At 36.9% G+C, this 21,850-nt stretch overlaps 3 protein-coding genes across 3 annotated transcripts; 2 read left to right on the plus strand and 1 right to left on the minus strand.

Moving 5' to 3' along the window:
• The first annotated feature begins 72 nt into the window (after window positions 1–72).
• psmc2 (proteasome 26S subunit, ATPase 2) lies at window positions 73–3,139 on the plus strand. Its single transcript, XM_056747636.1, has 12 exons — window positions 73–253; window positions 584–621; window positions 719–800; window positions 924–1,023; window positions 1,106–1,237; window positions 1,316–1,388; window positions 1,492–1,587; window positions 1,691–1,855; window positions 1,938–2,025; window positions 2,265–2,467; window positions 2,603–2,699; window positions 2,873–3,139. The coding sequence occupies exons 1-12, from the start codon at window positions 184–186 to the stop codon at window positions 3,028–3,030; spliced, it is 1,302 nt and encodes a 433-aa protein (XP_056603614.1). The 5' UTR covers window positions 73–183; the 3' UTR covers window positions 3,031–3,139.
• A 505-nt stretch (window positions 3,140–3,644) lies between these two features.
• On the minus strand, window positions 3,645–14,017 carry slc26a5 (solute carrier family 26 member 5). The gene is made up of 19 exons (XM_056747635.1): window positions 13,880–14,017; window positions 12,485–12,751; window positions 11,868–12,007; window positions 11,636–11,746; window positions 9,508–9,680; window positions 9,040–9,204; window positions 8,721–8,873; window positions 8,542–8,624; window positions 8,312–8,459; window positions 7,712–7,825; window positions 7,439–7,516; window positions 7,162–7,257; window positions 6,843–6,949; window positions 6,476–6,545; window positions 5,842–5,934; window positions 5,496–5,621; window positions 4,965–5,174; window positions 4,650–4,704; window positions 3,645–4,422 (listed from the first exon to the last, which is right to left on the minus strand). Exons 2-19 carry the CDS (start codon window positions 12,637–12,639, stop codon window positions 4,283–4,285), a joined length of 2,217 nt encoding a protein of 738 aa, XP_056603613.1. The 5' UTR covers window positions 12,640–12,751; window positions 13,880–14,017; the 3' UTR covers window positions 3,645–4,282.
• A 773-nt stretch (window positions 14,018–14,790) lies between these two features.
• On the plus strand, window positions 14,791–20,670 carry tspan33a (tetraspanin 33a). The gene is made up of 8 exons (XM_056748617.1): window positions 14,791–15,120; window positions 17,770–17,824; window positions 18,077–18,204; window positions 18,343–18,417; window positions 18,966–19,061; window positions 19,173–19,301; window positions 19,640–19,801; window positions 19,880–20,670. Exons 1-8 carry the CDS (start codon window positions 15,031–15,033, stop codon window positions 19,979–19,981), a joined length of 837 nt encoding a protein of 278 aa, XP_056604595.1. The 5' UTR covers window positions 14,791–15,030; the 3' UTR covers window positions 19,982–20,670.
• Window positions 20,671–21,850: the final 1,180 nt, after the last annotated feature.

The following is a 21,850-nucleotide window of genomic DNA, read 5'->3' on the forward strand; positions in this document are numbered from 1 at the left end:
GCTTGGGTGATCAGGCAAGAGTGTCGCGACCTATTTGAAGGCTTTTATTTTGAAATAGGGTCCGTTTCCTGTGTCCGCCTGAACCGGAAAACAAAAGTACTGCGGCTGTTCGTATGAAAACCTGCTGTGTAATCTTGCTTTAACAGTCACTGTACGGTTTTATTTGAAAGGCAGAAAGCAGTCATGCCTGATCATTTAGGTTCCGACCAACGCAAAGTAAAAGAGGAGGAAAAGGAAGACAAACCAATTCGAGGTATGATTTTGAGGCGTTTTGACGAATTGATGTAATTAGCAAGCAGGTTAGCATTTGCTAAGTAGCTGCACTGTAGTTGAAAATTGTCAACAAAATGCAAATATGTTTATGACAAACCTATTTTGAAAGTGCGTTTAACCACTTTGATCCATTATATTAATGATTAGAGATGTGTTGTGTTTTTAATACAAACAAATTAACGTTAGAGAGCGTCATCTGATAAACAATTATTAAGTTAGTTAGTATTTAACAACTTCAAAATGAGTAGATCAGAATGTGGTCATATCATTGTAATCTATTGATGGTCCTGATCTTTGTTTTATTTTTCAGCTTTGGATGAAGGAGACATTGCACTCCTTAAGACTTATGTAAGTGTAACAAGAAAAATTGCACATTGGATTTAATATTGGACGGTCGGAGTAATGTCACTTGCAACTAATCCGTGCATTATGTGTTCGTGAATAGGGCCAAAGCACTTACTCGAGACAGATTAAACAGGTAGAAGATGATATCCAGTCGCTTCTGAAGAAAATCAATGAGCTTACAGGTTAGTGTCCCATAATTGTGATATGTGGATCAAATTTTGTGGATCTAAACATTAATTCAGATTACAATCACATATGATGAAGTCCTGATGTCCTTGCATTGACATATCTTTTGTGTGCTTTAGGCATTAAAGAATCTGATACAGGTCTGGCTCCTCCGGCACTATGGGATCTGGCAGCCGACAAGCAGACTCTGCAGAGCGAACAGCCCCTCCAAGTGGCCAGGTATGAGGGTACTAATAACAAAACGAACATGTATAAACTTATTAAATGATTTATATCTTTGTCTGATTTTATTTGTTCACAGATGCACCAAGATAATCAACGCTGACTCTGAGGATCCAAAGTACATCATTAATGTGAAACAATTTGCCAAGTTTGTTGTGGACCTGAGTGATCAGGTCGCTCCGACTGACATTGAAGAAGGAATGCGAGTTGGGTAAGGGGGAAATGCATTGCACACTGTCTTGTTTCACTTTAGAGACATCTCGTTGATCTTACAATCTTCTGTAAACAGTGTTGACAGGAATAAGTATCAGATCCACATTCCGCTGCCACCCAAAATTGATCCCACCGTCACTATGATGCAGGTAAGCAATAGTTCCAATTTCTTTTAATGTGAACATGTTAAACGTATGTAAAAAAATACATACGTATTTTTCACACTTATTAAAAAAATATTGATGTGAATAGGTGGAGGAGAAGCCTGATGTGACCTATAGTGATGTTGGAGGATGTAAAGAGCAGATAGAGAAGCTAAGAGAAGTGGTTGAGACCCCTCTGCTCCATGTAAGTCATTAATGCATTGCTATTAAAAAATTAACCGCACTACCTGTCTGAGAAATTTTAGTTTGTTTTCATCTACTTTTCTCTCATTTCGTCTGAACTCCAGCCGGAGCGCTTTGTGAATCTGGGTATTGAGCCTCCAAAGGGTGTCTTGCTATTTGGACCCCCCGGTACAGGAAAGACCCTGTGTGCCCGAGCTGTGGCTAACCGCACTGATGCCTGCTTCATCAGAGTCATTGGATCCGAGCTGGTTCAGAAGTATGTCGGAGAGGTAAGTGTCTTTCCTCTCCAGCAGAAAGCAATAAACATTTTGAAAACAAAACTCAATTGCTATGTTTTTGTCCCTTATCTAGGGTGCCAGGATGGTCCGCGAACTGTTTGAGATGGCGAGAACTAAGAAAGCCTGTCTTATCTTCTTTGATGAAATTGATGCTATTGGAGGTGATTACATTTTTGTTTATAACATACAGACACTACACAACAGTACAGTCAAGGCTGTATTATGGTCCCATGAGACATCCGGATAAAGTGTAGCTAGGGACCGCTGGCAGTCCAAGGCCTTAAACCCTAATTACATAAAGTGTTATTATGGATTACATCCCAGTCTCAGAAGATCCTTTTTAATCTTAATCTCATATCCAAAATGATTTGGTCATATTAGTAATGCTGTTTTCATGCAGGTGCCCGATTCGATGATGGAGCCGGCGGTGATAATGAAGTCCAGAGGACTATGCTGGAGTTGATTAACCAGCTGGATGGCTTCGATCCCAGAGGAAACATTAAAGTCTTAATGGCCACCAATAGACCAGACACACTTGATCCTGCTCTTATGAGACCTGGTAGACTGGACAGAAAGATTGAGTTCAGTTTGCCTGATTTAGAAGTAAGTGTTAAATAGTAAATCATTAATTTATGAAAGCTATTCATACTATGTGATGCACTTTACTTCAACTTAAAACATGATGTCATATAAAGTTACAATATTAATATTAATAATTTGTCTAATTGTATTTTCTAGGGGCGTACCCACATCTTTAAGATCCATGCCCGCTCTATGAGTGTTGAAAGAGATATCCGCTTTGAGCTTCTAGCACGCCTTTGTCCCAACAGCACAGGTGAGTTCTGACCTCTAGTTCTACTGACAAACATCTAGGGACAAGATATTCAGCGGACAATGAAATAACTTTCACATACGCATAAGTAGGGCAAAACATTGAAGGAAACACTTTAAGCAACATTGATGTTTCACTTGCTTTAGATAACATCGTGTACCTTGTTTTCCATGTAGGTGCTGAGATTCGCAGCGTGTGTACAGAGGCAGGCATGTTTGCCATCCGAGCTCGTCGAAAAATTGCCACGGAGAAAGATTTTCTGGAGGCTGTGAACAAAGTCATCAAATCCTACGCCAAGTTCAGCGCCACCCCTCGCTACATGACTTATAACTAAATAGATTTATTTTCTTTGTGTTCTGCTTGATAGCTCAAACAGATTCTCATGTATGTCCCGTCACCTTGTGATATTGAATCAATAAAAACATTATCCATATTACACTTCATTTCTGTCCCTTGTTTATTATTTCAACATTTATGCTGCGTTTGAAACTTTTGGTCTTCTTTGTTTAGTTAAAAAATTTCAATGAGTGGTAAAAAAATTAATTGAAAGGCACTTGTGTGGAATAAACATTTAATAATTTAGAGTAATTTTAGCATTTGTCCTACAAAAATATCTAAAATCCACAATGCATAAAAAGTCACATTAAATGCACCATATATGTAAGTAATGTTTGGTCTTCATTACTGTTTAAAAAAAAAATGTTTTTTTTTTAATAGTATAGAAACATCTCAAAGCAAAGAGAAAATACATGTGAATCCTTCCAACTTAAAAGTGCTCAAAGTGGTCAGTTCCGTCCTTCGAAATATCATTGAGGACACATCGAGACACACTTCCATGTAATCCTCCATAGACAGGAATGCCTCAAAAGCACTTCATGAAATCTGTTGTTTCATTAATATAAATCCACTTTAAGTTAATGTTCCAAAAAAAAAGAAGCACCTTCATCATATTTTTGCAAGAAGAAACAAAGTTTGAATGGAAGAAAAAATACATTAAGAATTCTTAACACTTAACGATAAACAACAAAATCTAGATTTTGCATGGTGTCTTGTCAGAAACATCTGTCAAAAATATAAAAGGAAATGCAGTGTCATCACCACAGTGCAATTCTGTGTTCAGCATTTTGATGTTGTGTAACATATTAAACTGCTTATTTGCTAAATACTATAGCCAGTTAGTCTGGTAACAACGTGATTGTAAAACTCATAAAAATAAGCTTCATGGAATGTCAATAAAAGCCCCAGACCAATGCAAAAAATGTCCATCTACCCTAATTGCACTTAAAAGAAGAAAAAAACATACTTCTCTAGTCGTCAGTAACAATTTAAAGCAGAGCTTAAGATGACAGCTCATGTAATAATTAAACAGGGACAATGATGTTAAGCCCATCATGTGCTGGTGTATTCAGATCATAAAAAATGTGTTCATCTAAAATGTTTTGGCCTGTTCCTTACACTGGGAACATCTCAGTCTCCTTTTGTTACCATGACAACCAAAAGGTAAAGTGACTCAGGAGTAACAGCACTTCATCAGCATCTCATTTCAACACGGCACGCAGTGCAATCATCAGTCCCGCTGTGTGCAGTCATTGGCTGTTAGGACAAGTGGGCGGGTCTTTCCTGTTTTGACAGTGCAACACCGCATCATGAATAGTGGGGAACATGAGGTCAGGGGTCACTGGCTCAGTAAAAAACTGTAGTGTCCTGAGATCAGATAGAAGGGTCCCTGCAAAACACAAGAACAAACCAAAAGGTTTAAAATGTTACAAAGCATTTTAAATTGAACTGTCTATATTGGTCTCTCCCACTGATATGCATTTATTAGGTTTAACTCTAGGTGGAGATGTTTACCACAAAAATATCATAAACGTTTTGAAAATTGCAATGTAACGTATTTAAATATAATAACATTAATTTAAAGCGTATAAATGTACTTGTGTTAATAAAACTTACTGCTACATCCAGCAAGGACGATTGTCACATTGATTGTTGCATACTCCTTAATCACCTGCGGGACAATGACACAATTATATCAAAAATTGACCATAAAATGACTTAATATTGCTCTCCTACTCAGATCAATTAGTTCAATTAATTCAACTAGCTAGCATGATTAATAATAATATTAATCACATTTAAAATGATAAGATGCTATAATCATATATTGTGTAATTTATACATTCAGCTGCATGCAGTCAAAAATGTATTTCATAGATGTATTACATATGATATGAATATGTTAATAGAAAATATGGGTTGTCTACTTACAGATTTAATAGCTTTGGCCCCTACAGAATCAATGAAGTTAACCGGGGTTAAGTCCAGTATGATGGAGTGAATGGGGGTCAGACGCTGCAGGAAAAATTCATCCTCAGATTCGGACTCTGTCTGGGTTTCATTGGCCCTTCCATTAGTATACACATCCATCTGTTTGCCTGCCCCGGCCACCACCTCACGAGTGACACCCAACTCCATATCCTGTTGTGGCGCCGAACATTCATATTTACATTCATTATCAGTTGCTTCATCCAAAGCGTTTTGCAGTACGTTAAAGTAATACGTTTTATCACTAAGCACAATCTAACCAGAAATTAACCCATGACCTTGACACTCCTAGTGCCATCCTCATAACACTCATAGATAAAACATGCTGCATCATTACCAGGAAGGACTGATTCATAATCTAAACAAGATGTTACATCATATGACACTGTAAACCTATAAGTGTTGTATTTTATGCATATGTATAGATTTAGGGCGACAATTTCCTGGAATACCACAGGTTAATAAAATGCATACCAATAAAACAACAGCATTTTTCTTTGATGGTAAACCCTGCTTCGATTTCTTCCCCTCGGGGTCTCTGTGAGCGTATTTAAGCTGCGATTGCCTTGCCTCGAGAAGTTTCGCTGGATTGACTCCAGTCTGTAGTCACAAAACAAAAAGTACAGAATAACAAAACGATCATGTGTGCAAAACACTGGAGTGAGGTCAAACACACCTGCTGTTCATGGGAACAGCTTTCATATCACTGTAGAGCATATCAAACACGCTCAAGGGGAGAACATGAAAATACAAAGGTTGAAGAAATGTCTTATTTCTTAAATATCTCAAATCTAGAGTTATTTAATACGCTGATGCTCACCTTTGCTTTGAGGGCGCTTACATACAAATCACTGTTTGCAAAGTAGATGGAGGTATTAGACTGAAAAATCTTAATCCCTGAGCATTCCTCAGCCTTGAGAAAGAGAATAAAACACGCAGTTAAGAGGACAAAGATTGTGGGATAAGGATTAAATCATGTCTGACAGGGTTTACGTGACTTCCAAACACAGAGGAATGTATGATGTTAAAGGGACAGTTAGCCCAAAAATTTTACTCCTGTCATTGTTTACTCACCCTCATATAACAAACATGCATGGCTTTCTTTATTTGCCAGATCACGAAAGAAGATATTTGAAAGAATGTGGGAAATGGCAAACCGTTGGTCCCCATTGACTTGCATTGGTTTTGTGTGCATTCAATAAAAGTGAATGAAACCCAACGTTTTTTTGTTTCCAACATTCTTTAAAATATCTTCTTTGGTGTTCTGCCAAATAAAAAAAGCCATAAAGGTTTGAAATTACATGAGGGCTAGTAAATGATGACAGAATAATTATTTTTGAGTGAACTATCTCTTTAAGGTCTGGGTTACTAATACAATTAAATGAAGACGGAGATGATTCATGTAGAGATGGCTAAAGATGCAAAAAGTAAGTTAACAGTGAAGTCTTTGTTACCTCTTCGTACTCATCCACATCAAAATATAGTCCTGTATCTGAGATTTGTCCAAGAACAGCATTTTTGGGGCTAAAATAGAAAGATCAGAAAATAGACATCATCATCATCATCATCATCATCATCACACCAATGAATACTGTCAAATTTATATTTCGCTAAAACAAGCCCAAGACGTTTAAGAGGATCAATTCACAAAATCAAACAGAAATCATACATTTTATACATTATTTTTTTCTTTCGTAGGCTTTAACATTAAATAAATGCTCTTCCAAGAAAGCAACTTAAGAAAGTTGTTGTGTTATAACAAGATAAAAACAGTGTGTTATGCATCAATTGGCATTGAAATAAAGTAAGAGTGTATTTTACCGCTGTGTTCTGAAAACAACTGTCAATATGGCAAAGCCCATGGCCACCAACAGTCCATAATCCAGACCCAGAAGCACAGAGGCGATAAAGGACACCACCCATATTGCCTGAATACAAATCATCAGTCATTAACAACAGAACTATATTTCACAATGTCCTAAAAAATAACCTTACTTTAAAATTTCACAACGTTTTATGCACAATGCATTTTCTTGAGCCTTTCAAGGCTATCAGGTTTATAGATGTTGAGTAGATGGTAATCTGTAAGAACACCAGGGTGTAACACAACAGTGGATGAAATGTATTCCAAAGTACTCACCAGTTCAATCTTGCTGGTTCTCCACAATGCGGGAATGTCTTTCATTTGTTTGAACATCCCCAGCAGATTGACCATGATTATAGCAGCCAACACTGTCTAATAAAAAGATGACAGTGTATTAAAATCACTTCATTTGACGTTTCGTGTCTTCCACAAGATTTCTTATGTTCTGACAGGAAGGTTTTGGTCATCAATATAGCATTTTCCCACAAAGGCCACACATTTTGAGCCATTTAGTTTTATCACGTAAGGTGTTTGTGCATAAGGTGTAGCTTACTGTAGGTAAAGGCTGAAAGACAAATCCGATGGCCACCACAACCAAAAGCACAAGTAAAGACGCCAAGAGTCCTGCAATCTGCAGACAGACACATTAACATACTAAATTCAATTTGGCTTCAGGAAGCAAACCTCTTTATCTTATCTTTATGCTTTTATGACAGTTAAGCAGCCACCGTGAGGTCATCAGGACAGGAACACACTCCATATAAGGAAAGGGAAAAAATTGAACGTCTGCCGCACTTGAATGGGAGTACGTGTGCGTGTCACTTACTTCGGTATGTCCTCCTGTGCTTTCCTGTACCAGGCTGCGAGACATTGACGCGGTGACAACGAACGTGTGGAAGAATGAACTGACAAAGTTACAGATGCCCAGTGCGATGAGCTCCTACAATCACAAAAGCAATACACAATGATACTGTTTGCACCTCATGATCATAAACTACGAAGTATTCAAGATCATTTTCTGTTAGTTTTTCTCTACTTCTAATGGCAGGAATACACTGCAAGACTTTTAAAATCTCAACTGATTTTAAAGTTTCAGATAAAAACACACTTACTGATCAAATCTGCAAACTGGCACAGACTTTCTGCAACAAATCCAGAAAATCTCAGCAAAAGTCTTGTAATGTATTTTAGCCTTAAGGTCACATTAATTCTCATCAGTACACTTAGCATGGTGCTTCGCTCTGTTGTCCCAGATTTATTCCTGCAGTTATTGTACTATTAATCACTTTGGATAAAAAGATCTGCTAAATGGCAAGTAACTAAGTAGCTGTTGCCTCTAGCTGGTTTAGCCCTTCAAAAAGCCATAAAAACGTTGAAAGATGGCGCACAACGAGAACTCTGCTGTGAAATACAAATGATTCTCTACCTGGTTTCCATCCACACTGTATCCGTGCTTGAGAGCAAAGGTTTTGGCTAGTGAGATAGCGATTGAAAAGCCAACAACCGCTATTGGTATGGCATCTGTGAGGAGGTTGGGAAAGACAGAGAAGTCTGGAACCTTGGGTGGCAGCAACCTTAAAAAGAAAGATGGATTTTAAATGCAAACATGTTTCAGTTTTGTATATTTAAGCAAAGCAAATGGCTTCATGATCTTACCCGGTGGGAATTTGACCCACAACATCTACACCATAGTTTTCAGACATAACCATCCCATATGAGATCCCAGTGGAGACGATTACCTTTAAAGAACAAGAGTATTACCTTTCAAATGTCAAATATTTATATTAATTTATGACATTTTGAACATGTCATATCCAAGGCCTTAGAAGTCGTACCACTATGATCTCTCCAGGGATTGGGATGGGTAGTTTCTTCTTAAAGCGTTCGTTGAAGTCTTTCACCCCATACAGGAACACGGTGCACACCAGTCCAACAATAAGAGTGACAATATTAGTGCTTTTGATGTTCATGATGACAGCCTCAATGCTCTGTGTTCAAAACGAAACAAGAAAACAAGGCTTAATTTCAACAGACTGCACATGGCAACTGCTGCTGAATGAAAAAAAAAACTAAAAGTGAAGGAAAAGTCAACATTATTATAATTGTGGACGGTGTGACTACGTCGCATATCAAAACAGGGTGTTGGTTACGCACATAGACGACAGACAGAGGCCCGTTGAACCTCGGAGTGGGCACCCCCAACAGGTACTTGAGCTGTGAAACCGAGACGTGCACCGCAGCGGCTGTGGTGAAACCTCGCACCAGAGGCTCGGTGAGATAGATGGCCAGAAAGCCAAATCTCAGCAGACCCAGAGCAAACTACAGAACATCAAAACACAGTGAAAGTAGGCCACGGTCAGTTGGATTCATGCTCAACCATCCACTTGAGAATGTGGGCAGAGGTTATGTAATATTCCATTCCATGTGTTTATTATAAAAACTGTGTGTAGGCCAGCATGAGGCATTCATTAACTTGTTCTCATTTGTTTATAGTAATATTATCCCTCAGTTGTTTCTTGTACGGGTAAATGCACAAAGCTGACCATCGATGATTTTAGTTACCATACACTAAAGACAGACGGAGTAAAGTTGAATCTATTGATGGTTAATTAAATCGCTTACCTGAATGAGTCCTACTAGTGTTGTTAGAGCTACAACCACTTCTACCCTCCTGGCATCACGGGCCTCAAAATCCACCATCTTGGATGCATTGGTCCCATTGACTGCAAACATGGAGTCCGGGGCTTCCCTTACAGCGACACCGCCAATCATCAGACTTATTACTGCAAATGTACCTACAGGAATACGAAAACATTTGCCCATAGAAGATCTTAGAATGGTGTAATATTCTTAAACTTAAACAGCACTATGGATCACATTTATTTAATCTTTAACTGACGTTGTCAAATTGCATGTTTAAAATGTCTTTAGTTGCCATTAATGGCTGTAGGCCCTTGTTGTATGAATTGTATTGCATGTAGATAACAAGTAGCAAACAAATGCTTCACTACAAAAATAAATTGTCTCTAATATTATTAAGACATTAGTAATTTTTTTAAATATATGTGAAACAACTGTGAACACATTTATGTGTTTGTGTTTGTACAGCATTAACACATTTAACACGCATTTCTTTGCTATTTATGCAATTCATTTAATTCATTTTAATGTATGAAGATCACACGCAGGTATCCCAGCAGAGTAACCAATAACATTACTTTTGGAATACATTTTTGATTGTTGTCTATTAAAACCTAACAAAATTATTTTGTGAAATAACAATAATAGTAAAATAATAATAGTAACGCTTCTAGAAAAACGGAATGGGTAGTTGACAGACTAACATGCAAATTTGCGATATGATGGTCGAAAATTTGGAAAAAAACAAACACTGAAGCTAAATCTCTCTTAAGCTATTTTGGGGCGGTGTACCGGACAGGGATTAGCTAAAGCCAGGACACATCCTTAGTTAAATTTGGATATTTAAGTAGTTTTTAAAAAAATACTTAACAAAAAAACATTACTGGTGTGCATCTTGAGACAAAACTGATATATGTTAAGATATAATAGTACAAGTTGTTTTCGATCTAGACACCTCAAACATTTAGGTTATTCTGGGAATAGGTTTTAAGCCATGTCCAGGAAACCCCCCCCAATACATGATAAATATTAATAATATAAAACAATGTAATATTAACAGTTTGTTTTCTGAATTTTGCTACATGTAAAACCATAGGAAACATGTATGATGTATTCGTCGACTACTCAAATGTCATTTAGTTTATTATTAATCATCTATAATGCAATAACATTAACATCCTTTTAAATATTTGGCCACTTTAGTTTTTTTACCCTAATGCACTGCTCTGATAAATTACGTTTCAAATCAAGTCACAGTCTGTAAGTCCATTTTGCAATACATTCAAAGCATTTTATTGTTTACAGGTCCTACACACTTCAACTCTTATCATTGTTTCTGATTGGAAAGGAGTCTGACAAAGCCACTGTGTAACAGGCAAACAAGTACTGTAATCACTACTTCACTTTAAAGTAAACAAAGTGTGCAGACTTAGCAATGCTAGCAAATGAGTCCCAGTGGCCTTGTGTATGTGTACAGAGACCTCTCTCTCTCATCCATGGGGTCCAAGCAGCAAGATACTGAAGTAATAACTCTGGTTTGGTTAACCTTTTGATTTTTAAACCTTTGATCTCTATTCACTGTGGTGTTTCTAATCTCCTGCAGAGACTTCAGATCAACTTAAGCGGGAGACGAAAATAACACGGCGGGGCATCTCCCCAACCGTAACAAACAAAATGTTTGGACCACAGCTAATGAAGCTGGTGAGAGAAACGCTGCGGTGCGAGTATCTCCACTTTCTTTTACGAAATACAGAACTTTACTACATGAGCAACCTTGGTGTGGTCGACCTGTACTCTTAGCAAAAACCATGAAAAACTGACTCCCTGGTAAGGAAATTCAGGATGCTGGGAAAAACGGCTACCAATCGTTCCCATCATAAACAACATAGATGTTTACCACTGAAAACACCAGATGCGATGCACATTATCTGACATACTTCCTGTTGTCTACATTTGTTGTGATCCTAAAGAGGTTTGCAAATCCTACCAGCGCTTCAGTTAAAAAGAGGTATGCTTAATAACAGTGACTTTGCAAAACTGAGCCGGCATGTCACAATTCAAGCCTCAGGCATTTCACAAATAGCATGGCATGCGTGCCGGCGAGTCTTACCTATTGAAATATGTTTGGAGGTACCGAAGAATGTGTACAACAAGACAGGATAAAAAGATGAATATAACCCAAAAACAGGAGGCACGGCTGCTAACATCGCATAAGCAAGACCTGTTGAAAGCGGGGGAGAGAAAAGAGAAAGAGGGGAGAGAGGGTCAGGCATCAACATGTCCACCGATCAGATACATAGATTCATAGATAATTTGATTGAACATTATTGAATAGCGCTGACCTTGAGGTAGCTGCATCACACCCGTGCTGATACCAGAAACAATGTCCCCGAACATGTATTCTTTCACTCGATATGATGGCAGCCATGTTATTATAGGCAGAAAACTAAGTGCTACAGATTTGGCTTTCTCAGATGAACAGCTGAAAAACAGTAGAAGGGTAAATGATACCATTTATCCTTAAAGTCAAGAATTTTATCAGGAGCAGATGGGCAGACAAGTTTAACTGTTGCAGTTCAAACGTCTCACTTTGTATTGTTGTGTAAAACTGGAAGCGTAGAAATCTTACCGGTATGATAAGATGATATCATAAAACAAGGAAGACATCATAAATGATCGATGGTTATTAACGCAGTTATATGCTTTTATGTTTAAGCTGATCTTTATATTAGGTCTTACAGTCTCAGATAAGACCCAAACAGTTTCTTTCCCAAATACAGCAAACAAAGGGGATTTTTGTTTTATCAATAACAGTATATACATAACAAGACTCACAAGTCTGAGATCTGAGTCTACTAGTGAGAAAGCAAATTCACATGTTCAGTTTATATCCTTTTTAAATTTGTAAATCAGATTCAATTAGATCAAAACACAGCAGGACATAATAAAATAACCACACCGGAGTTCCTCTTTAACCCTCAGAATACACGACTTGGGTGTTCTCTTCTTCCTATGTAGAAATCCAGAGTCAAGATAACTTTCACTAAATACAGGTCGTTCCACGCGGTACATCGCCGCAGTGGACGGTTCCTCGCTGGCGGTTATATGTTCCATAGCAACAGTGTAAATGCAGGCATATCAGGCGGCTGGAGACCTCGTTGTTGCACACGTGTTCTTTCAACGCTTCCACTTCCTGCTTTTCACTATATGGTGGCAAGAGATCAGTCTGTGAAGAAAGAAAAAACTTGGAACCACAGTGTTGGTTTTATTTTTAGGTACAGTGTTATGACGTATCATGATAGTCAAAACTCAATACAGTGACATTGACAACCACCCCCTTGGTTTTTAAAGGGGGCGAGCGTGTACAAACATTGTGGTGTATGATAACAAGTCCTTAAAATAACCCTGAACGGTAACAGGTTTTGGCATTTACAACTTGCCAGAGAAGCTGGTGTTGATTTGTCATGCAGTGGATGTGTCACGTACTAGTAAGCAATAGCTAACGCATAAATCTTACAGGTCTTCCAACTTATCCAAGAGAAACCCAAAAATGTTATTTACTTGTGTGTGACTGATAATGCGTATTGGTTGTACAAAGAGTTCCAACCACAGTCTCTCTAGGGCACACTACATAACTCAAGGACACAGTATAAACTTGTGCAACCCAGAAGTCATAATGCGCTGTATGACCCGGCCATTTTTAGCACAGCACCTGACTATACGATACTTAAGTGTATCATGCATAAATGTCCTGCAAACAAACACCGAATTTCTAATGAATTTGATGGTTTTGATGGGAATATTGGGTATATTGGTATTGGTTTAACGGAAACTATAATGTTCTCTACTGTTATGGTGTTGGGTGGAATGTTAACCAATACAACATTATTGAATCTCACTGCAATACACAAACACATTTATATACACACACATATATATATATATAAAGGAATGTTGTAATGGTTTTAATGGTATTTGTCATTAGAATTTGTATTATGTTCTTTGGTGTGTGTTGAATCGTTCGTGTCTCTTGGCTATGCTGAAAAAATCCTATGAAGTAAGTTTTGTTAACAAAATATAATACTCTCAAATACTGACATACGACCAACATGCATGCAAAAACGTAAACAAGCGCTATCTGCGCCGTCATGACGCAATGACACTGTACGTGACTGTTTGTCTGTACGATATACTTCGGTCATTTTTAAAAAGAAGAAGAAAACATAAGAACCAAGCCACTCTTTACAAATGTCCGACTACGAGAACCTGTTAGACAGGTATGATACAGTTACAGTATAGCCAAAATGTTTTGCGTTGCGGTTTAAAGAGCGTAAAGAAACGAAGAGCATCCTACCTCTCACCGCTCCCGTCATGCGAATGACCTAATGTGTGTGAATTTAGTTGACAAGTGAGAGAGCATCGGGACTCTTGTTACTGTGTAACAGGGAAAGCCCTTTATTGCAGGCGACAACTCCGTAATCCATGCGAGAGGCTCTACGTCAACCTCATGCGTCACTTTATTCGCGAAATGAATCGTGGGATATGTAGTTTCCCTTTGCTGAAGCGCCCAACATTTTAACACTCTTATTATCCCAGGGGTCAATTTTTCGTTTATTTAAAGATATATTTAAGAACTCAACAAAGATATAAATAACACAAACCTTTTAGTTAAAAAAAAAAAACATATTCTGGAGGTTTAAATTGTTGGGGTCAAATTGACCCCAGAAGGTGTTATCAGATTTAAGGGTAACAGGAGGGGTTAAATAAATATATTAAAACTATATACATGTGAAACTACATATTATTATAAAGATAACACAGCGTAAAACAACTAAATAGAATACAAACAAGGATGCTGTTATTCCACAGTAATTTCCAAGGGCAAGTGTAATGTCATGGCGCCCTCTTGTGTATCAACTAAGCAATATCCTCAAAAAGTAATGAACTATTTGTACATATAAATAAATATCTTTATAAAGCCTTTAAAAGATTACTGGTTTTGGAGAATGTGTTTCTCAGCTAAAATACTGTATGGCAAAATACAACTAGAGGGTTTAAAGGGTATTGGACATTATAATAGACATGTAATCAAAAAAGACTTTAAAATCCTACCCAATCTGCATACATAAATCCAAAAGTTATAAAGGGTTTTAACAGTTTATAGTTCACAATAGTATGGATTTTTTGTGTGCATAGTTTTGGATTCACCTTCCCACACAGGTAGATACAAAGCGAGGAAGGATACGCCCACCGGCGCTTGTTCTGCACATGGGCTCTGTGTTGTTGAGCTTTTTTTAGTTCACTGACCTTCTTAATTCAGGAAATGCCTTTTAAGACAGAAAGCACGCATTCATTGTGATGCGTTTTTGTCATTCACGATCGTTTGCAGTGCGATAAAGTTGACGGGAGTCATTTTAGAAAGAACCGAATCTGATTAAGCAATATGATCTAGATCAAAAGTGACGTTTAAGGTTTGTAGGTGAGAAACATCATACACCTCTGATCATGTCACGAACAACGAAATACGACGAGGACCATTCTTTCGTGAGTCCAGTGGTGAAATATCTGCTTTTTTTCTTCAACGTGATATTTTGGGTAAGTGACGTTCACCTGTAAGTAAATGAGAAGTAAAAAAGCTTCTCTATATTAGTGATACAAAATGTTGCGTTATATAACAAACATTGTAGTTCCTCCTCGTGTGTTTCGGATTTCTTAATGTTTAACCAAATTACTTTCCTCTTGTTGTTGAACAAGGAGCATGACCGCATTTGTATTTAGTTTACTTGCAAACTAATGACAGATCATGTCCCTGCTGAGAAAATAATATACAAAATGGAATGGTTTCCAATACAAATACCATTGTGTACCATTAGCTGTTTTCATTTAAACCATTACAAACTTGCTATAATTGTGGTGTACCAATATATCTTGTATTGTTGTATAGGGATATCTGTCATATTGGTTTTCATCTTCCATCCCACCAGTAAAGACAAGAGATCTTTAAAGTCTCTAAACCAAATTAAATTTCCATTATATCCATAAAATCCATTCAACTTTCTAGGAAGGTTTGTGTTTTTTGTGATGTCCAGCAGTACTTAAAAAGCATCTCAAGCTACTTTAAGTCAAATAGGGTGTTCAGTTAAAATAATACAAACACTAAAACACCACCTATGGGCATGTTTAAACGACTGCATATTACTTAACCACAGGGTAGATGCTTGGAATACTTAGACCATGCATAACATTTCTTTCTACTCAGTACAGCACCTAAACCTGTTTGATCTTGATAGAGTATATACTGAGAAAACAACACTCAGAATTTCTGTCAACCTCTCACCCCGTGTTTTTCACCAATACACAGCGCCTGCTGTTTGACAAGATCTGTCTAGAATAATAATGAGTTTACATTAGACCTCATCAACAAAACCCTCTTCTGTTAAAATCTTGACACTGCCAGTTTACTTTTTGAACCATTGCCTGTTGCTAAGCAGCGGGTCTCATTGATTCATATGCTGATAGAGATACCCAGTGTGTTTTGGGTGAGTGGGAGCCCCATGCTTCTTTTGCTTGTTGCCCTGTAGTATTTACTAAATAATAGACCTAAATGAATAACGCCTCTTCGGTAGAAACAGATACCCAAAATATTTAAAACAGTCGTGGATTATTACACACACAGTCTTGGTCCATTCAGCTCTCAAATTTAAATGAACTAGGTGATTGAGCATTGAGGCCGATTTGGACACACGACAACAGTCTCCTCAAAGCAACAATGTAACCATTTAAAAAACTGCAATTACAACTCTGTAGTGGATTGCAACGCTTACTGGTGGATACGCAAATGCAAATACCTGAGGGGATTTCGTCCTGTAAGCCTCAAGATCTATTCATTTATTATTATTATAACCCATTACAATACTGAGCATTTGGCTGTGGACTGTTGTTGACATTAGGTTGGTTCTTTGTCATTCTCAATGCACTGAAGGCATAGGCAGGCACCAAACCCTCTTTTTTTGTTTGATGGAATAGAAATACACATCTGTGCTTTTAGTGTAACATTGCAATACCGAATTGTAATATGCCTATAGCTGAGTGCTCAATGTTGAGAGTAAAGTTTTCCACACTCTTGTGTAACTTAATATTTGTATTACTTATTGTGTTAGTGTATTACTTAAGATTGTAAGAGTTTGGAACCTGTGGTAGTAAATCTTGAGAAGACAGATTATAAGGAGACGCTCCAAACTGGCTTGGAAAGTTATTTGCAGAAGTACTAAAACATGTGCAAACTTGTTTTTTTGTGTAATGTCAGAGAGTTGATTACATTCTTGAATTGCCACTAGAGAGGTTTAATATGTCATAATCTTCTTCATTATTGTATTAAAATAGGAGCACTGAACCTGGCTTAATATGTGATTATATCGTACATTTTAATGGATACTATGCAGCAATTATATTACAATAAAATAAAGGGTACTTATTCCTACATGGCCTACCTAATGACTTAACTCATTTTCAATTTTGTGCATTTTGCAGTCTACAGAGAAATACAGTGTATCCGACACAAAATGTTTTTGATGTTATCATCATGTGTGTCCCATACGATTCAAACCCATAACCTTAGTATTGCTAGGATCATCCTGTGTCTGTTGATCTACAGGGCCTATTGAAAAAGCAGAGTGAAATAATAGTCTTTTCTTAAATAAATGTAAATAAGTTGCTTTCAAGTTGGTTAAAAGAGGTCCTCAAAGTAACATCTTTTTTGGCTTTGAAGTGATCTCTTAGAGGCTCTGCTTTCTCAGACAGGAATAAAGGGATGCAGAGTTTCATAGCAACCTGATAGCTGTTTCAGAGAGGGAGCTACATTGTGTCAATGAGTCAACGAGAGTACTGGAGTGTAAAAACACAGTTTCACTTCTTCATGAAGAATTTTCAGACACTCTTCATCAAATGAACTTTTTCACATTTTAATGCTTTTGTATTTATATACATCCCAACAGAATCCTCTTATTAAACAGCCAACACAATAAGACATTTAGCTATCTAAAGCATTTACACAGTTAACTCCTGTTATATGGTTGTGGAAAAATCCCCAAAAAATTGTTAAATTATTTTGCCACATCCTAGAGAAAATGTAGAAACAGCCAATTATTGGACATCACACCATGTGTAGGTCAACAGAACGTACAGCCTCCCTTTTAATCTTAGAAACAGGCTGTAATTGACGTCTACCTAATCTGTCCATTCTAGATAATCGCACTGGTCCTGATATCTATTGGCATTTATTCCAGGATAGTGAAACATGGTAAGTGTGTTTACTTGCAATGACGGTGTTTCCAAAACAACCCTGTAAATAGCTCTTTTTAGCAACAACGTTGTGTTTTATTGTTTATGAAAACAAATTTAAAAATACAAAACATGGCTTTTAAAAATAAAAACACTCTCCTTTGATAGGCTTTGATAGACAAATCTTGGGTCATCATTCATAACCATCATATAATGAATATCCATCCTCACATCTATACAATATCTGTGTTTGATATGTGTCTACACTCAGAGACAGCATTTGCCAGCCTGACTATAGACCCCGCTCTGTTACTGATGATAGTGGGGATCATGATGTTCTTCATCACGTTCTGTGGCTGTGTGGGTTCTCTGAGAGAGAACATCTGCTTACTGCAAACGGTCAGTAGACGGGCAAATGGATTCAACAGGATGAGCAAAATGCTGTATAAATACATTTGAAATAAAGTTAAGATAATTCATAGTCAAATACAAAGCTCATTCTAATAGATTGTTTTGTTATATTATTTGTTCCTACAGTTCTGCATCTGCTTGACTGTCATCTTTCTGCTGCAGCTACTCGCTGGTGTTTTGGGTTTTGTCTTCTCAGACAGGGTAAACAATCAGCTTTGGAAAGCACTTCACTCTGATTGGCTGATAGGTGATCTGTAGTTATAAAATAACATAGTAATCTAAGTATGTATCAACTGGCCACACAACATACAAGTATGGACCTGACTTAAAAATGAACATAAAAATCCATATTGAAGGCTTGTGTGACCTTTTTGACGTTTTTTTAATCTGTAAAACAATTGGTTCAATTTATGCTATTGAACTTAAACTATTAAAGTTCTCTGTCACTGAATGGTTTGTAGAGACAGGCATAAGTACCGTGTTTTAACATTCTGGGCATGATATAACAAGACCTGCATTTGTTCCGATTCCAAACATACAATGTTTTTAAGTTAAAACATTGCGCCCTCTATTGTCTGTTACCTGTTATTGTAGTTTTGAACTTCTCGGCATAATTTAGCTGAGATAAAGCAACTTGGATATTCCTAATGTAACGTTTTATGTCTGTTATTAAAAAAAGTAATCACAGTTATTCACAAAATATCTAAAATATTGAAAATAACAGTTATTCATGCATTTTGCTCTTACAGGCACGTGGCAAAGTAACAGATATGGTTAATAGTGCTATCAAGCATTACAGAGATGATCTAGACCTACAAAATCTAATAGACTATGGACAAAAACAGGTCAGAACTGTGAATGCATGTGTTTCTTACTATACATATTTGCATTTTAGATCATGTAGTGATTTCGTTATATTTTGATAATGAATAAGTTTTTATCTTTTTGATGAGAAGTTCAACTGCTGTGGAGGGACCTCCTACATGGACTGGTCTCAGAACATGTACTTCAATTGTTCTAAAGAAAACCCCAGCAGAGAACGCTGCTCAGTTCCGTACTCCTGCTGTTTGCTCACGAAAGACGAGGTGAATAAAATCCCGATGAACTTGTTTGTTTGTGGACGTTTGTGCCATGAAATTAATTCTATATATGCATATAGTACATCTACAGTGGCCCCAAAACAATCTGACATTAAAGTCACACTTAAATTGAAGTAATGTCACTGTTTGACAATCATAAAACAACGCAAGGTTGTGGGTTCGATCCCAGGGGATTGCACATACCTATGTACAAAAGCATAGGATATTGCAATGTAAGTCGCTTTGGATAAAAGCGTCTGCCAAATGCATAAAATATTATATTTTAACATTTTATACATGATAAGATATATTTATTCTAGTTCTAATCTTTGTCTCTTTGCCAGGGTATTATAAATACAATGTGTGGTCAAGGGATGCAGAATTTCGATTACCAAAGGGCTGGTGAATTTATCAACACCAATGGCTGTATTGATAAAGTAGTAAACTGGATCCACAGCAACCTGTTTCTACTGGGAGGCATTGCACTGGGCCTGGCCATCCCACAGGTGACCAGTAATATAATATGATGGTTATTTTACTCATTTAACTTTTTAGGATTTATTTGATCTTTTTATCTTTTTCAGCTGTTTGGAATCCTGCTCTCCCAGGTCCTTATCACTCAAATCCAGGATCAGATTAAATTACAAAACTACAACCTTCTACATCGCTCAGACCCCTGGAGCTGAAGTCACTGTTCTGTACTTAACTGTACTGGAATACTCCCTGAATAGACTGACTTGAATTGTACTTTGAATTAGGAGAACAAAGCTCACAGAGCTATGCAAATCATGTTTTGAGATGTGCAACAAATCCTTTTGAATCATTTTTTATGAGTATTAATATTTGTATAAATCATGTGAGATATACAATAGGTCAATAAAACTATTTTATGTGCAACAGATTTGTTTTTTGAGCATTGTAATCCTAACAAAGGATGAACGTAGATACTCTTGTACTCCTTGATTTTAAGTCTAGAAAACTAAATTTCTATTAAGTGTACATTTTTATTTAGCAAAAGGAACTTTATGTTGATATTTATCAAAATGACAAATTGCTTGTGATGTAAACATCTTTTTTAAGTTGCATTGGATAAAAGTTCATGCTAAACAGTACTCGACGTTCTACACTTTATGGGTTTAATCTTCCAAAAATGGTCTTCATATCAACAACATCTGGTCATAACAAAAACACAACATGCTTCTGTTGGCAAGAGCGTCAAGTGTTTACGTTCCTGATAGCATTCTGACAACACCTCCTTTACCTATTAAAACAAAAGCACATTAATTCATGACCATCATTGTCAACCGCTCACTTTATTATATAAAACTAATAAAAAAGGTAATTCTTTTTACATTGAATTACTATTGCATTATTATCAGATGTAGTAGTATCGTGTTTAATGACGTTAAATACACATGCAAATATATAATTATTTTCTCTTCTACTTTTATTAAAGATGAAAAAAAGTCTATAGAGAATTGCAAATAAAAAACAGTGTTGCACATGCTCGGGTTTTTACAGTGAGCTTGAACCTTAACCACACATTACAAAGACGACATTGTAGGAAACGCAAAGCTAGTGCAGTGCACTTGGCAGAGAAATCAAAAGTGTTTGTTGAGAACAAGCAAGATCGAGTGCTGAACTCAAATTTATCTGAAAATCTAGTTTCCAGTTTATACCTTCATTTTGAGATCAATGAAAGTATTTTTATTTTTAAATGAAATAACTCTTTAATGTTGTTTGAAGAACACTGGAAATCATCTGCTGAAATATGATAACACTAGAGGTATTGTTTTGTATCAATGCATATGAACATAAATGTGTGCATGTGAGTTTAAGAGCAAGAGAGATTTTTTGGACTTGGCTCTCCCATATGGGGCTTGCGTGTGTGTGGTCCCTGGTCTGTGTCTCTCATTGGCTCATTCCTTAGCAGCCATGTTAGACAGGGATTTTAAGGAGGCCCTGTGCTGGGAACACAGAACATACTTTACCAACCACATCGAGACCAACAAGCTTAATCTCACACACCAAACTACACAAAATTTATTCCACTCCTTGGAGAATCGTTTAGTTACCATGGCAACTGCCAAATTTGATCAATCTGCTGTGCCCATGGGGATAAGAGGAAAAGACAATAATAATGTTAGACAATTAAATGAGATGAAGTCAGTCATCAACCACAGTTATAGAAGACATGCAGGAAACTTGGTCTAATGGTAAATAACTATCATAAAATCCCACAGGTTCATGAAGACAGCAGGCAAATTTCCTTCTGAGCAATAAAGACTGATCAGCCATGAGATAAGACCACTACAAACACACTATGAGAAACAGTTTGAGCAAACATTATATGAAGGGGTGTATCTAATGTATGCATTTGTAATATAAAATCATTGGATATACAATTTTGTCGTTTCCTTAATGTTGAAATTTTGGCAACAATTGTATTTATATAATTGTAATGTTATGATAAATATAATGCAAATAATTCCAATCAATTTAAATAACATTAAGTTTTTTACTCCCCTGTTTCTAGAATATAAGTATCATTATCG

This window comes from Triplophysa dalaica, chromosome 5 (assembly GCF_015846415.1).
Source record: "Triplophysa dalaica isolate WHDGS20190420 chromosome 5, ASM1584641v1, whole genome shotgun sequence".
In the NCBI taxonomy this organism is placed as follows: domain Eukaryota; kingdom Metazoa; phylum Chordata; class Actinopteri; order Cypriniformes; family Nemacheilidae; genus Triplophysa; species Triplophysa dalaica.

What these genes read in the sequence shown, in the direction of transcription:
- psmc2 (XM_056747636.1), top strand. Translation starts at nt 184, where the DNA reads ATGCCTGATCATTTAGGTTCCGACCAACGCAAAGTAAAAGAGGAGGAA. An exon ending in GAAGAAGGAATGCGAGTTGG is followed by an intron (nt 1,238 to 1,315) that starts GTAAGGGGGAAA and finishes TTCTGTAAACAG; the next exon opens with TGTTGACAGGAATAAGTATC. An exon ending in TTCAGAAGTATGTCGGAGAG is followed by an intron (nt 1,856 to 1,937) that starts GTAAGTGTCTTT and finishes TCCCTTATCTAG; the next exon opens with GGTGCCAGGATGGTCCGCGA.
- slc26a5 (XM_056747635.1), bottom strand. Translation starts at nt 12,639, where the DNA reads ATGGAACATATAACCGCCAGCGAGGAACCGTCCACTGCGGCGATGTAC. An exon ending in CACTAGTAGGACTCATTCAG is followed by an intron (nt 9,205 to 9,507) that starts GTAAGCGATTTA and finishes GATGTTCTGTAG; the next exon opens with TTTGCTCTGGGTCTGCTGAG. An exon ending in GTTGTTTTCAGAACACAGCG is followed by an intron (nt 6,546 to 6,842) that starts GTAAAATACACT and finishes TTTCTATTTTAG; the next exon opens with CCCCAAAAATGCTGTTCTTG.
- tspan33a (XM_056748617.1), top strand. Translation starts at nt 15,031, where the DNA reads ATGTCACGAACAACGAAATACGACGAGGACCATTCTTTCGTGAGTCCA. An exon ending in ACATCTGCTTACTGCAAACG is followed by an intron (nt 18,205 to 18,342) that starts GTCAGTAGACGG and finishes TTGTTCCTACAG; the next exon opens with TTCTGCATCTGCTTGACTGT. An exon ending in TAGACTATGGACAAAAACAG is followed by an intron (nt 19,062 to 19,172) that starts GTCAGAACTGTG and finishes TTTGATGAGAAG; the next exon opens with TTCAACTGCTGTGGAGGGAC.